This window comes from Hibiscus syriacus, unplaced genomic scaffold (genome assembly GCF_006381635.1).
Source record: "Hibiscus syriacus cultivar Baekdansim isolate YM2019G1 unplaced genomic scaffold, ASM638163v2 tig00110325_pilon, whole genome shotgun sequence".
Lineage (NCBI taxonomy): Eukaryota > Viridiplantae > Streptophyta > Magnoliopsida > Malvales > Malvaceae > Hibiscus > Hibiscus syriacus.
In genome coordinates this window covers 626,595-643,066 of record NW_024062683.1, presented here as the reverse complement: position 1 = coordinate 643,066, position 16,472 = coordinate 626,595, and the positions used below count along the sequence as shown (strand labels likewise).

General features: G+C 37.4%; 3 protein-coding genes across 4 annotated transcripts; 1 reads left to right on the top strand and 2 right to left on the bottom strand.

Moving 5' to 3' along the window:
• The first annotated feature begins 1,083 nt into the window (after positions 1-1,083).
• Positions 1,084-8,309, top strand: LOC120118021 (putative 1-phosphatidylinositol-3-phosphate 5-kinase FAB1C). 2 transcript variants are annotated; one of them, XM_039138169.1, is made up of 12 exons: positions 1,680-1,818; positions 1,950-1,978; positions 2,155-2,723; positions 2,841-2,994; positions 3,095-3,439; positions 4,200-4,931; positions 5,016-5,347; positions 5,422-5,548; positions 5,620-5,763; positions 5,919-7,364; positions 7,479-7,745; positions 7,829-8,309. In XM_039138169.1, exons 2-12 carry the CDS (start codon positions 1,952-1,954, stop codon positions 8,081-8,083), a joined length of 4,398 nt encoding a protein of 1,465 aa, XP_038994100.1. In that variant the 5' UTR covers positions 1,680-1,818; positions 1,950-1,951; the 3' UTR covers positions 8,084-8,309. The 2 variants fall into 2 exon arrangements, with proteins under 2 accessions (XP_038994099.1, XP_038994100.1); XM_039138168.1 differs by having other exon boundaries at positions 1,084-1,818; positions 1,950-2,723.
• Positions 8,310-10,701: 2,392 nt separating this feature from the next.
• LOC120118022 (U-box domain-containing protein 11-like) lies at positions 10,702-13,704 on the bottom strand. The gene is made up of 4 exons (XM_039138170.1): positions 13,279-13,704; positions 12,540-12,656; positions 12,053-12,448; positions 10,702-11,955 (listed from the first exon to the last, which is right to left on the bottom strand). Exons 1-4 carry the CDS (start codon positions 13,570-13,572, stop codon positions 10,885-10,887), a joined length of 1,878 nt encoding a protein of 625 aa, XP_038994101.1. The 5' UTR covers positions 13,573-13,704; the 3' UTR covers positions 10,702-10,884.
• A 500-nt stretch (positions 13,705-14,204) lies between these two features.
• On the bottom strand, positions 14,205-15,353 carry LOC120118082 (F-box protein At3g07870-like). Its single transcript, XM_039138218.1, has one exon. The coding sequence runs from the start codon at positions 15,351-15,353 to the stop codon at positions 14,205-14,207; it is 1,149 nt and encodes a 382-aa protein (XP_038994149.1).
• Between the last annotated feature and the right edge of the window lie 1,119 nt (positions 15,354-16,472).

The following is a 16,472-nucleotide window of genomic DNA, read 5'->3' as shown; positions in this document are numbered from 1 at the left end:
AATTTGAATAATTAGAAGTATAATAAATAATTACACACTAATTATTTTAAACCCAATTTAGAGTTACTTTAGACAAAATTAACATATAACAATATTTAAATCATAATAAATATGGAAAGAATCTACAAAAGATTTACACAGGCTGAAATTCGATCTCGATGCTCAAGGGTCTAGGGCATCAACCTTTATCAACTATCTCAATGTTTCTCATTAAAGAATTGTACAATTTTATATTCAAAAATAAAAATATTAAATTAAAAAATTAATATTTTTATTTAATTTTTTGTTCTTCCATATGTATAATATCAGTCTCAAGAGTAATTTTTTTAAAGTTTTATATAATTAAATTTAGCAAAAATATTTTGGTAGCGTTATCATTGAATTTGATTATAAAATTAAAAGAGTAGAGGGACTACATATCTAATGTTTTGAAATAAAGGGATTTGAATCAAAATTAGACCAGAAAAGGAAAAGGAAGAAAGAGACTAATGTTGACAGAGAGAGAAAAAGAGAGGGAAGTGGGCAGAGAAGGAAGGGAAAGGCAATGAAAGTAGAGAGAAAAAGTGATAAAATATAATAACAAAAGGGAGAGGAAATAGAAATAATATTAAGAAAAGGGAAAGGAAGAGTGTCGTTGTTGTTGTTGAGGGAAAAGAGTCGATGGAAATGCGTGCTGATTCCGGTAGAAAAGGAACCTTCTCCACACTCCTCCTTTTCCTTCTTTTGATCCTCATCTTGCCTTCAATCTAATCTTCTTCTTCTTATTATCTGTTGCTTTTAGATCTTCTCTTTCAATAACTGAACTTTTTTTTGGCTTTACTTGGCCTTATTTTACTGTTGAATTTGTTCTTCTAGTGCTTCAACTTCAAGGTCTCTTATATTCAATCTGAAAAACCAAAACCCACTTTTAATCTTTTATTTGGTGCTTGAGTTGATCTATGGATGCATAAATCCGGTAGTGGTTAGGCTTTCAATATTTCAGATTTCTTTTGATTCAATCGGGTTAAAGTGTTTTTTTTTTAAATTTTAGGGTTTATATTGTTGTTGATGTGATTCGTGCTGTGTAATTGTGTTTGTTACTGATATTGGTGTTGTTGATTTTTTTAATGTGTAAATAAAATTTTATCTCATCGAAACACTTAACTAGAAAAGTTAATTAAAACCACCATTTTTATTGTGGGTTTTCATATATTTTTAATTCTGTTTCAAAAGAAGAAAAACAGAAAGGGGGAAAGAGGCTGGTAGGAATTATTGTGGGGGGTTGTTTGGGATTCTTATGGGAGTACCTGATTGTTCACCATCGGATCTAATACAAAAAGCTGGGTATTGGATTTCATTGGAATCAAGTGATCTTTCCGGTTTCACTGGTGAAGAATTTGAGATGCTCAAAAACGGTGTTTGCTAAAAAATGTGTTGTTCCGAATGTTATGTGAAGTTTGCTGATGAATTCTCTCATAGATACCCTTGTCGAAGTTGTGGTCGTTGGTTATGTTCTAAATGTGTTGAAAGATATGAATCACAAGTTGTTGATGATGATGATTTTTCAAGGGTTACGAGTGTTAAATGTTGCCAATTTTGTTGTGATGGGGTTAACTCAAGGCATGAAAGTGGAGGAAGGAAGTATTCCGAGAAAGTACACCCTTCCGAGTCTCCCCGGGAGAGCCCAGTACCACCATCCTCTTGTTCTATGAATAATCATATTGCTCAATATCTTGAAGCTCGTGATTGTGGGTTTCCTCTGCAGGCAGTAACAGGCAAGAGTACGACTTCATTCATTACGCATCCCCCTCCAGTCTCTACTCAGCGATCTGCCAGCAGGTATACTTAGATAACGTAACTCTGCTGAAACTTTATTTCTTATGCTTATAGGAGAGCAAAAACCTCCTAAAGTTGGTGTTTTTCTTAATTGGTAATGGGTTTGTTAATTGGTATTGTTCTTATTGGTGTAGGAATGATGAAGAAGATGCTGATGATTCTGGTAGGCAGTTTCTTAGCCCTTCCGTCGAATACAGTCAGGATGTTTCGGACATAGATTCTAGTGGTATTAGTGCTAGACATGAGTTTTATAATTGTAAATCTGTGGGATCGAGTCCTTCAGTCAGCCCCTCTAGGAACAGTTTTACTCCTTATAGAGATGGGCATTCTGTACAGCAGAGGCAAGAAGGGAGCCCAATGGCCCAATATGTTGGTCCCTTTGATCAAGAAAACATGGCTGGCTTAAGAAAGCCATCAGAGATGGCTATTGAGGAACCAGAGAATACCGATGATTACTCCGATGATGCGTCTATTGTTCAAAAGCCATTAGATTTCGAAAACAATGGCCTAATATGGTATCCCCCACCTGCTGAGGATGAGAATGATGAGGCAGAGAGCAACTTCTTTTCGTATGATGATGAGGATGATGATGTTGGGGATTCTGGTGTAATGTTCACATCAAGTGGTAGCCTTTCAAGCATGTTCCCAGAAAAGGAGAAACAAGAGGGAAGCAAAGAACCTATTAGAGCTGTAATTCAGGGGCACTTTCGGGCTCTTGTGTCCCAACTTTTACTGGGTGAGGGTATCCAAGTTGAGGACAATGCTGCTGGGGGATGGCTTGACATTGTGACAGCAATAGCATGGCAAGCTGCGAATTTTGTAAAACCAGATACTAGCAGAGGAGGCAGTATGGATCCTGGGGATTATGTGAAGGTCAAGTGTATAGCATCAGGAACTCCCAGTGAGAGGTGCGGGCTGCTTTAACTTTATTCCATTATTCTGTAGTTCAAATGTTCTATTGTTTTTACCCTTTTTTGTTTCTTATTATATGGTTTCTTAAATTGTGAACTTCATCATTCTTGCAGCACCCTTGTCAAGGGAGTGGTCTGTACGAAAAATGTAAAGCACAAGCGAATGACCTCACAATACAAAAAACCTAGATTACTTCTTTTAGGCGGCGCCCTTGAATTTCTAAAAGTTCCAAATCAGCTGGCATCTTTTAGTACATTACTTCAACAGGTTTGTTCAAAAGTCTTTTCCCCTTTATGCGGCTCAATAGAAGGTTTTTATGTGATTAAAAAAGTGCATTTGTGTGTTCTAAATGATGTCTTTTGAGTAGGAAAATGATCACCTCAAGATGATCATTGAAAAGATTGAGGCTCTTCGCCCCAATGTTCTGCTAGTAGAAAAGAGTGCGTCTTCATTTGCCCAAGAGTATCTACTTGCAAAGGAAATTTCGTTAGTGCTCTATGTGAAAAGGCCATTACTGGAGCGTATAGCTAGGTGCACTGGAGCTCTTGTTTGTCCGTCTATCAATAATTTATCTACTACACAATTGGGGCACTGTGAACTGTTTCGGTTGGAAAAAGTATCTGAAGAACATGAAATGGCCAATCAGTTCAACAAGAAACCATCAAAAACACTGATGTTCTTCGAAGGTTGTCCCAGGCGTTTATGTTGCACGGTAATCTTTTATATTTATGCACGTCATTCATTTTTTTCCTGTTACAATCAAAGCTTATGTTCAAAGTGGGGTGGTGGGGGGAAGGGATTACAAAAAGGAACCGAATCATGGACTTCATGCCAACAAAGTTACAATTTGCCACTGAACCAGTAACTATTGGCACATGTGGTTTGTTTGTTGTATCATCTGAGCATTTTGATGCTTTAGTTCCTTCCAGTCCTAAAACTCTACTGCATTTCCTTTGTGTTGATTAGTTTTTCTTTTGCTTCTCCATGTGGTACAAACATTTCTAGTTGTGGTCTATCCAAATTTCTTTGTTTTGGATTCTGTTCTCTTTCTACTAAAACAATAGTATGGTCCTACAGTTCTTTTTTTTTGGTAAGAATTGGTTTTATGCCCTTCGCTCCAATCTCCGTTCATGTGTGTGCATATCATTTTGATACTATCAGGAATTGAGTGACTTAATTATGTACGGGTTTTTGTGCCACATACCCTAGCTATTCCAGTTATTTTTTTTATGCCGAAATGGTGATAGGAGAAATGTGCAGAAAGATCATATGTAATCCAGATCGATGTTTTTGCTCTTGATCATTATAGGCTGTTGAGGGTAGTAATTGGTTTGCTCATGAACAATAAAATAGCACGGGGCAAGTAGATACACATATGCTTGTCTGGTGTCAAACTTTCTTGTAAGAGTGTTTTAACGGATCTGTGTTTTAATGAAATATATGCAATCTTTGTGCCAAATTTCTCTTTATAGATCCTGCTGAGGGGCAGATCTCGTGAAGAACTAAAGAAGGTCAAACATGTTGTTCAGTATGCTAATTTTGCTGCCTATCACTTATCTCTTGAGACTTCCTTCCTTGCTGATGAAGGTGCTACACTGCCTAAGATGAAAGTAAAACATTCAGTTTCTGTTGCGGATAAAACACAGCCTGACGATATTATTTCAGTCGTTCCTAGTCCGCATCCTTCATCCAGTTTCGATACAATAGTCGATGCTCATAATGATGCATCTCTGAGTCTTAATCTAGCACAAGGAGGAATGGAATCATTGTCCAAGCAGTGCGATCAAAATCATTTTTTTCTTTCATCTAAAGGTTCTATTTTTGATTCACACAATGATGATTTGTCTCCTGGTGCGGGTTTGGATGTGGATCCAGAACTATTCAAGGATTCAAAGCTGTCCACTATGTTGCCTAGTGATATTAGAGATTTTCCACAATCTGAATCGCTAGAAAACATGGCTGAAGAGGAGAGTCGTCTTCATGAGATTCAAGAATTGGTAAAATCTGAAAAAATTGATGAAGATGAAGCCTCCAACGAATATTTTTCAGCCACCGACACACACCAGAGTATATTGGTTTCGTTTTCAAGCCGGTGTGTTCTGAAAGGAACTGTTTGCGAACGTGCTCGGCTCCTGCGAATAAAGTTTTACTGTTCTTTTGATAAACCACTGGGAAGATATCTTCATGATGACTTGTTTAATCAAGTAAACTCATTTCAGATTTTGCTTGTCTTCATCTGAAATAACTGGTTATGTGCTTTGGTTTAATTTAATTGGTTTTCTTTGCAGGCATCGTGCTGCCGGTCATGTAATGACCCAGTTGAAGCCCATGTCATTTGTTACACTCACCAGCAAGGTAACCTGACAATCAATGTAAGACGCATTTCCTCTCTTAAGCTGCCTGGTGAACGAGATGGGAAGATATGGATGTGGCACCGGTGCCTAAAGTGTGATCATATAAACGGGGTTCCTCCAGCAACTCGTAGAGTAGTCATGTCTGATGCTGCCTGGGGACTTTCTTTCGGAAAGTTTTTGGAGCTTAGTTTTTCAAATCATGCGACCGCTAATCGTGTTGCGACATGTGGTCATTCATTGCAGAGGGATTGCCTTCGTTTCTATGGGTAAATGCTTAAACCTTTAATCATTTTTGACAGTTAAAAGTATAATATTTACAGTTATGAGTATCATTTGACAGCTTCGGCAACATGGTTGCCTTCTTCCGCTATTCTCCGATCGATATTCTATCGGTATGTGTGCCCCCATCAACTCTTGAATTTGGTGGAAACATTCAGCGGGAGTGGACTAAAAAAGAGGCAACTGAGGTTTATTATCTACTTTTTATACCTTTAGAATCATTGTGTTATGAAATTACTAACTATTCTGTCTCTTGTAGCTAATGGTCAAAATGGAAATGTTGTATTCGGAGGTATCCGATGTGCTTAACAGCATTGAACAGAAGATCAGTTCTGCGAGTGATTTACAGAATCACATCATGGAATTGAGAGAACAGATGCAACAGGAGATAAATAATTACAATGTAAGAACACTGATTATTAGTTAACCGATATGACCTCGAATATTACTTGGTAATATGTATTTGATAATTTTTTTATAGGTTATCTTTGAACTGTGCTATTTGAAAGGTGAATTTTAACATTGTTTTATTTATGTATTTATTTGGTTTTGTTATAGGGTTTGCTGCAACCTTCTGTAATGGATACTTCACAACCGGGTCTTGCAGCTGTGGACATCCTGGAACTGAACCGCCTTAGGCGTTCACTTCTAATCAGTTCGTATGCTTGGGATCAGCAACTTCGTTCTTTGGAAGGTTCCACTGCCAAAGTTGAAGTGGATCATTCCAATGATGGGAAACTTGGTGCTCATGAACAAAATGCCTACAGATCCCCTGATTCACTGGAGCCTCCTAAAAATTACATGCAATTGGAGAACTCTGTTCTTTTGAACTTGGAATCTGTTGTGCCAAAAGAATCTAATTTGGCAATGTATGATCGGAAGATAGAGGAGGATATGCAGTCGGATGGAAACATCACATCTCCTGCATCGGCTTTATCTGAACGAATAGATTCTGCTTGGACAGGTACTGATCTACTTGCATTGAAAGTTCAGCGTCCAGAAGCATTTCAAGAAGATGAGGTCCAACCTTCTTTGATCACTCAAACAAGTAAAATCAATAATCTTCTTTTGAGTGAGGTAGCATCTCCGAGGAGGCTTCATTCTTTTGATTTTGCATTGAGATTCCAAGAAAGAATTCAGAAAGGATTGCACCTGCCTTCAACACATTTATCAATGCTTAGATCTTTCCATGCTTCTGGAGATTACATAAGTATGATTAGAGATCCGGTTTCTAACGTAACAAGGACTTACTCTCATACAGTGCCTCTGGAGGCACAAAAGTCGAATTTGTCACTCAGTTCCACATCCACTTTAATCACCTCTGCATCTCATATGGCTAAAGGGGTTCGACTACTTCTTTCACAGAGGGGTCATAGTGATATTGTTATTGCTGTATACGACAATGATCCTGCCAGTATAATATCATATGCTCTCAGTTCCGAAGAATATGATGAGTGGGTTACTGATAAGTTCAATGAAATTGGAGGAGGGTGGAGTTTAAGTGACGAGAACAAAGAAGATTCTTCTGCTTCCAGCTTTTCACCCTGGCAGTCATTTGGCTCTCTGGACCTGGATTATATTCGTTATGGAAGTTTTGGGTCTGAAGATGCATCATCATCTGTGGGTGCCACGTATACCAATACGAAAAAGTCTCCACATTTAACGGTTTCTTTTGGAGACGATTCTTCCGCTGCTGGTGGCAAAGTGAAGTTCTCAGTGACTTGTTATTATGCAAAACAGTTTGATTCTCTTAGAAGAAAATGTTGCCCTGATGAAATGGATATTTTGCGTTCCTTGAGCCGTAGTAAAAAATGGAGTGCACAAGGGGGAAAGAGCAGTGTGTATTTCGCTAAAACATTGGACGAGAGATTCATTATAAAACAAGTCCAAAAGACAGAGTTAGAGTCATTTGATGAATTTGCTATGAAATACTTCAAGTATTTGACAGATTCTCTTAGTTCAGGAAGCCCTACTTGCCTCGCAAAAATTCTTGGCATTTATCAGGTTTTTCTTCGTCATCGTGTTTTACCTTTTAAGACCATTTTTTTCTGTGCATCCAGTCCAGGTGTGGAGAGTCCAATATATCTTGTTATAATTCTGTGGTTTGCTTGATGATAGGTATCGGTAAAACACCTGAAAGGCAGCAAAGAAACAAGAATGGACCTTATGGTGATGGAGAATCTGTTTTACAGAAGAAGTATCTCAAGGGTTTATGACCTTAAGGGTTCGATAAGATCACGATACAATCCGGATACAGCAGGGGCAAACAAAGTACTGCTAGATATGAATCTGTTAGAAACACTGCGAACCGAGCCCATTTTTCTTGGAAGCAAGGCAAAGAGAAATCTCGAGAGAGCTATTTGGAATGATACATCTTTTCTGGCAGTAAGTTTTGCATTTACGATTAGAATTCGTAAAAAAATGATTTCTCATCATTCAATTACTTTCGAATGAACTGTGCATTTCAGTCTGTTGATGTCATGGACTATTCTTTACTTGTCGGGGTGGACACGGAGCACAAAGAGCTGGTTTTGGGAATTATCGATTTCATGAGACAATATACCTGGGACAAGCACTTGGAGACATGGGTTAAGGCATCGGGAATACTTGGTGGCCCGAAGAATGCATCCCCAACAATCGTTTCTCCGAAACAATACAAGAAAAGATTCCGAAAGGCGATGACAACTTATTTTCTCACCATACCTGATCAATGGAGTTCATGACATAGTTTCATCATTGACTCTTGCATAAGAAAATTGTAATTGCCTTCTTCTCTCCCTCTCTCTTTGGCTACGCTTCGATCCTCGTGTGTTTCTTTCGGAAAATTCTTTTCATTGTGGTGAGAGTTGACCTATAACTGTACACTATGAAGAGGGAGTGAACAGAGATTTCTTTTTGAGGACTCCTTTTAATGACCTCTAAGGAAAGGGAAGAATCCTGAGCTCGTGTAACGTGTATAGATATATATATGCAATTTCCCTTTTGCATGTGTTATAGTCTTCCCTAACATGAATTTCATAATACATGTATGCATAATTATATATGTTCATATATGCATCCGCTTTTATCTCGCTCTACCTCAATCTAACTTATATCATGATATCCAGTTACTCTGCACCACCACGACTCTCCATATCGTTTTACGACCACCACGGCACTCCATATTGTATTAACGAGATGAACTGCCATTGGCCACCAACCCTTAGTCAACAAATTAGACGATAGATTTGATAAAATTTACTCATGCAACACCGTTGTCATCATTATGAAAAAGGACATCAATGCACATTATAGATATTACAATGATAAAAGAAAGAAACCATAAAACCAACATAATTTTAATAAAAACATAACATTATTACTGCATAAATGCGTGTAGTAACGTACGTCAAAAGTTTACATCTCTCTTAACTCTCAGCTCTGACATAAACTCCTCGTACGTTTGCTGGTATATATACACACAGAAAAGAGTCCATTAATGGAGAAGCTCAAATGATTTTATACTAGGGATGTGGAATTTTAAAAACTTGAATTAAAAAGTTAAGAGATCTGAAATTAGAAAATTTTAGGAGTACAAAAGTAAACCATTAATATATAATACTAAAAAAATATTTAAACTACGAGGAAATTTAAAAAATTCAGAATAAAACTGTTTCAACACCCTTATGTCGATCCTATCTAGCAGTATCCATGAGAATATATATTAGTAGGTGAGAGTTATGGCAGTACCCTTCCTCCTCCCGTTATCATGAAATTCACACGTTTTTGTAAACATCGACAACCGAATAAAAAATTATAAAACTATGAAAACAATAATTTTATTTATTAAACTCTTAAAAATTATAAAATGATCGTGAAATTTAAATATATTATTATCTTTATTGCTTTAAATAAAAGAGAAAAAAAGAAGAAAAAGTGTATGCAGGACATGCAAAAACATGCATGCATGTTTACAAAAGTTACTAACAAATTTATGTAGTTTAGTCAAATCCATATTCCATACGTATTTTTCCGTGTCAAATATATATCCAACATTTAAATACTTTTCTAATAAAAGTGTTTATAACTTTTTTTTTTATAAATCTAAAGTAAATATAAGATATTATTTGTTTAAATACTTTCAATCATTTGATAATATATGCTCGTATTCTACATACATTATGCTCAAATTCAAAATTTCAAGTGATAACAACAATTTTTTAATCATTGAGGTGATTAGGTTCGTGCATGTTTATACACGTTGGGTTAAGATCTATTCTGTTTTTTTATTCATGCCAGCTATTTGTAAGGTGAAGATCCAATCTTCTGGTTAGAAAACCAAAAAAGTATACAAAAAGCCATGAAAACAGGGATCATTGTCTAAGGAAACTAACCTCATGTGCCTTGAAAGTTGAAACCTTCTCCAGTGCTCCCATGGCTACCGTTCAATGAACTCCTTGCTGCAAAATCAACCCATCTTTCCACATTAATGGCACCTTCACGTGGGCTATTTCTTCCAGCATTCGCCATGCAAAGCTGCATGATTTTCTCACCTGACACTCTATTTTCGCTTTCATCAACCTCTCCACTTCAGCCCTGGGCACTTTCAGTTTCACCTTCATCGCCGCCGCCCCACTTCCACCCTCCTCGGCCACCAGCCCAACACGCTTTTGCCTTTCGTCAATCTCAGATCCGAAACCGATCTCCTTGACAACATCAAGCTCTCGAACGTGTCTTTTGCGCTCATGTTCACACCCGACCGAACCGTTCTCGGAACTTCCTCTGTAGGAGCTTCGGGCAACACGTTAGCCAACCCTAGGAGTTTAAGACAATTTCACAGTATATTCCTGTAATTTGTGGGAAACTAACATTACAGCAAATTTGGGTTACATTTTTTTATCAAATTTGGTTTTGGTCCCTTTAATATATTAAAATTTATAATTTAATTTATGTACTTTGGTTTAATTAAAGTGTTGATATGAATTATTTTTTTCTAAAATATAAAATTTCAAGTGAACCGAATGTTTAAGGGTATTTTTTTTAAAAAATTAATAAAATAACTTAATTAGTAAAAAAATTAGATGTGAATTTGTTAATTGTATGCTTAAAGGTGTTTTTCTAAGCATTTCACTTCAGTACTTTTACAGAGAATAATTAACGATGTTAACAGTTTAGATTAATTATAGTTTTATCAAAGTTTAATAATCAAATTGCACTAAGTTATCGTATAGGGACTAAATCTCAATATAATTAAACTTTATTTAAGATTGTTTCATAAAAAATGTCTATTTTGTTTATTAAAAACTTATCGTAGAATGAAAAAAGATCCTTAAAAATAATTTAATCATAAGTTTAACCATTATTGAGATCAAATTAATTTTTTACACACCCATCAATAAAAGAAATGAATACACAGAGAGAGCAATGAAAATGGCTTTGTACCTCATGCTCTCATCTCACTTCACATATCTGAAAGGAATTGAATGCCAGTTTTTGTCAAGCAATTAAACAACAATTAACAAACTCTCTGGTGCAAGCAAAAGGATCACGGATGCTGTATTTTTCGAAGATGCTCCAACAATGAAGTGGCCTTCCGCTTGGCCCTCTCGGTTCCGCTCTTGGAAAGCTCCGTCAACGGTATGGCAGCACCGAGCCTACTTAAGCAGGCCAGATTCTCGGCATCTCGCTTACACAAACAGAGTAAAATGGCAGCTGCATTCTCTTTGTTTCGGGGTAAACCTGTTCTTAGCAGATCGATCAAAACGGGTATGGTGCTAGCCTTTACTATAGCTACCTTAGCATCATGGTTGCTAGCAAGAACCGACAGTATCGTCAAAGCCTCATTGACCATGCAGTTTCTTGAATCCGTGAGCATCGTCAACAATGCTGTTATAATCCCGGCTCTAACGGCCCGGCCCTTGTTCCCCTGATATATGCATAGATTGAATAGAGCAGTGGCAGCATCTTTCTTCCCTCGAGTGCTTCCATGTTGTAACAAATCTACCAAAGCTGGTATTGCCCCTGATGAACCAATTATTATTTTGTTCTCATCGGCAAGTGACAAACTAAAAAGGGTAGCTGCCGCATTCTCTCTTGCTTCCATGCTTCCGGTTCGGAGGACTTGGACGATGGAAGGAATGGCACCAGCAAGCATTATAAGAGACTTGTTATTTTCAAATATTGACAGGTTAAGAATAGAAGTTACTGCATGTTCTTGTAATGAAACATCATCTGCTGTTAAGAGGTTGACCAGAACAGGTATTGCTCCTGCATCTGCAATTAGTATCCTATTATCTGTGCTTCTTTTCGATAGTGATCGGATTTCAGCCACAGCTTCCCTACGCTCCTCTAAGCACAGGCTTGACAGCTTAGCAACCAGTGCCTGGAAGGCTGCCATGTCACCGCTAACATCACGGAAAGATCCATCACTCTTTTTGAGCCTACTGTTTGCTAATCCGCTTGGCTGCTCCATATTATGTTTAGCACACCATTGATTTATTAGACTCCTAAGAACATAGTTCGGGGTTAGAGTTAAATTTTCCAGCTTCTGCTGAGTTTTCGGGCATGTTACATTGCCGCAATCTATCCATCTCTGTATGTAAGACCTCTCATATGTCTGTAAAATCCAAATGATAGTTAATCAGAAGGCAAAGGCTGATCATGGAAAAACGAAAATAGAAACGACAACCATTAGTCACAGTGGCACACTATACCTGCCCCGTAGCTACAATCACCGGATCCCTCATTAATTCCAAAGATATTGGGCATAGATAATCAACAGGAATTACTAGTGCATCGGGTTTCTTGGTTTGGTCAGTACCCTTAGTGGCCGGATTCTCTTGCACTTTGGAATCAGTTTCGTTCGAAAGGCAGACTTCAGAGGGAGTTGAAGAGCCATTCACTCTTTCCAAAACCTTAGTTTCCTCATCTGCAGCACGTCTTACTGCACCACGCTTTTCTGGAATGTTATCTGTCTTTGCAGAAATTTCATGATTGGCATCACCACTTTCTTTTTCCAGTGGCTGAGAAATAGCATTCAAAACTTTTCTCGAATTCAAAGACCCGTATCTTTCTGTCGCTCTTCTCAATTGTGCTCTCACCAATGAGATCTGGAAAAAGAAAAAGGAAAGCAGTTGATCTTAGAAAAGCAATTCAATTTGGAAAATAAACTAAAATAAATTATAAATTTTGGAGCTAAACCTGTTCTTGAACCTCCTCTGAGATTTGAAACTGGTCAAATGGAATTTTGGCTAAACTTCTCTCCAGCTTCCATGTAACACATTGAAATTGGAAAGAAATTCTTTTGGCAGCTCCATCCTTAAATTAAGATAGCAAAATTCAGAGACGTACCTATAACATAACATATTAAGAACAAATGCATATAACCACGACAAAAACTCCAGCTACAACCGCTCTGCTAACAAAAAAGGGATGTAAAAAAAAAACATATATTTTCTCCTCCATGACCTGCAATTGCATATTAAATGGAATTGCCACTTTAACTGAGACAAAAACTAGCAATTGACAATATTTCGATTATACATTGTGCTTCCAATTCCTTGGGGTTGAATTCATATTAGAAAATCAAGAAACAGAGTAATCACTCAGATAGATTACGTTGTTCGAACTCTTATTTTTATTAAAATAGTCTATCTCATACCTATATTCAACACATTAAAAATAGTTGGATTCTTTTTAGTCCAAAAGTTTTTTTTATATGTATACTTTTCGAGATGGAGATCATCTATCGCAATCAATACAAACTCACTCGGTAATTAGAAATTTGAAAATTTTCCGAGGAAGAAAATAGTCGACTGATTCTGTCAATTTTGCAATAGAATTGATTCTATCAGTTAAAATAAAAATGAATAATTGAATAATACACTAGTACTCGTGTTCTTCAAAATAAAGAAAGAAGAAAAAGGAGACGGGTCATTACAGAGGAATTAACGGAATGGTAGCCTGAAGCAGCGGACAATAGACGCTTAGCAGCCTGCAGGGCAATGGCAAGATCATCCGACCATGAAGAATCAGAAGAGGACGAAGCGTGATCATGATCAGACGATCCAGAATCTCTGATTTCCTCGAGCAAATGCGTGAAGAGAGCGATCCTCCTTACCAGATCCGTGCAATCCTTTTTAAACACTCCGGAAGCCACACTCACGGCGACGATATCGTGGACCAGGCGGAGCAAGAACGCTGCAGAAGCGTCGGCGACAACTTCGGCGGCCATTTTTGAAAGCCAGGCGTCGGCTCCTACTTAGATTGAAACGATAAGAGAAAGAAGAAGCTTTCTTTGTTTAATGAAAAGGATTGACGAACATAAGGAACTGCTGAAGCTGCAATTTGAGAAAGGATTAACAATTTAGCACAGAAAGGGAGAGATTCGCGGGGGGAAGAGGATACAGTTGGCTTTGGAATATTGTGAATTGTTACACAACAACCACTACTAGCCAATCACACATTTCCACCACCACTCCTTTATTTATTTTTGGGTAACGTGCAACATAGATCACTGAAATATATCTGAATGATCATATTGACCATAAAACTCTCAAAAGTTACGAAATGATCATTTAATCTATTAAATTATTACAAAATGATCACTATGAAGTTATAATAAATGTACAAAATGATCGTTTAGTGAGATAAGACATTAAATTATTTAAATAATTTATATGATTTAAATCTTTTTTGCACTTTGATACAAGCTGATAAAACAAAGGAAGCCAAGTCCTATAAGTGTAGGAATTCTACACAGAATTAATAGATATATTAATATGCGTGCATGTGTGCTCTGTAATCTGTATATGGTAATGGCATAAACAGCATCTCAGATTATGCTGTATCTGCAGGAACATAGATTCAACTGGGAAGCCAATTCAGGCTTCCCACATGAGCAACTATTTTGAACTGATTAGGCATCTCCGGGAACGTAAACTCCCTGAATGTTTCAGACCGTGGATCATAGACAAGAATAGCTTTGCTTTTGTACTCCAACAAGATCTCATCACTTCTCAACACACACAGAAACCGAACAAATAGATTAGGTCTTAAATTAGTACCGGAGTTTAGGATCTCTTGTTGCAATAATGCTGGGGTCAAGCAATAAGCTCCAATGCTAAACTCTTTGATCCAAGACTCTTTCACACCGTATTCCTTCATAACCCAAAACTCCAATCGTTCACCGTAATTACCATGAAACGCCGTTGCTGAGAGACAACCTCGTACGACCATCAGTTGACGGAAACACTTGTCTGAACCGCAATGACAGTCGGGTTTCGGTATCTCGTAGAATCGTTCGGTCTCGAGATCGAAGGATATAAGCAAGGTAGCCGTGGTGTTCTTGTTAGGCTTTGTAAGCCAATGGAATCTCCCGTTGACCAAAGCCTTGGATTTCGAATGAATAAAACGATATGGTATGGCTCCTAGACTTCTCCAACTAGGGCTTCCGAGTGTCAGGATCTGAACCTCTGACTGAGTTGAAGATATCGATGTAGATGTGGTACTTGAATCGACTCTTCTCAATTGTCTTCGAAACACTACCTGGATCACCTTGTATTGCTTTGTGGTTCGATGAAAACCGAACCCTAAATTCCCCACTAGTGAAGGGTACTTGACCAATTTGGGGAGCTCGATGCAAAGCCTGGTAAAAGGGTTGCAAATGAATACCCTCCGTGATGCATCATGCATGCAAAGCAATCCATTGCATGAATCTATCGAATACATGGGCGTAGTACGATAATTAATGGCCGGAAGCTTCTTTGAGATCACTTCTCCTTCTCTATGATCGGAGAAATCTATGAAGTAGCGTTGGCCGGGGATTGGCCAGTTTCTTTCCAAGATGAAGCTCGGATCGTTTCCGGCAGCCTCGTCCAAGTGCTTGCTAATGAGAAATGGATCATGTATTAGGGTTCGCCAGCCTCGGCAGACCAGCTTTGAACTCAACAAAGACGTGAAGGGAAGCCTGGATAGTATATTGACGACGACTTCCCGAGGAAGACGATCCATCATGTTTGCTGGCTGCTGCTGGTTAGCCTTTCTTCAACAGTTTGCTCTCATTTGTGCGTGATTCCTCCATCATTAACGACGACAAATAAGCAATATATTATTATTATACATTGGCGATCGAATCAAAGTTGATGTTGATTCGAAAACAATTTATTATAACAAAGTGAAAGTGATTGAATATCGATGATAATGTAATGACATAGTGATTCCACTACGGCAAGTTGTGTTTCTGATATACCAACGCGTGAGAGAAATATAATTCAATCGCTAATTCAACGATGATAGTGTAAAGTATATAAATAAATGAGTTTGTAATATATGAATAATCTAGTGATATTTTATAATTTGTAATTGTAACACCCAACTCGTATTCGATCCGAATACGAGTCTGAGATATCACATTGACTTTTTGAAACTATATTCTTGTAAGATAGTAGAACATTTGAACTTATATTAAGAAAATATGATAATATATTGTTGAATCATGTTTGTTATAACCAATTTAAGAAAAATATGCGTTTTTATGAATAATAAAATATGGTATAAACAGTACCGTGAACATTAATGAACAGTACTATGAACAATAGTGAACAGTACCGTAAACAATACCGAATGTTAAAATTTTTCCAGATTGCTTCAGGGGTATCGATACCCCTGCTACATATCATATAAAACATATCATATCATATAAAACATATATCATTTCTGTTACATATACCCACATGCACATATATCCTTATCAACACGTTTAACATTTCACATTCATTATCATTAATCATTGTAATTTAACAATCTTATACCTAACATATCATGCATTAACCAAACAATACACCATTACATAAATCATGTGATCTATTTCATATAACAAATCATATATACATATCATATTCAGTATATATATTAAATCTCTTTATTAGCCCATGTACATTGTTGAGAACTAAAGGTATGCGAGTACATTGAGGTTGTGCACTAATGTTGTCACCACAGCTCGTATAAGTCCCACTGAGTGGCATATGAAATTTGTCCCGAATGACCACTATATTGTCCCGAAGGACCACTGTATTGTCCCGAATGACCACTGTAACCCTCGACTCTTGGCATGCCAACTATACCTATAGCTCT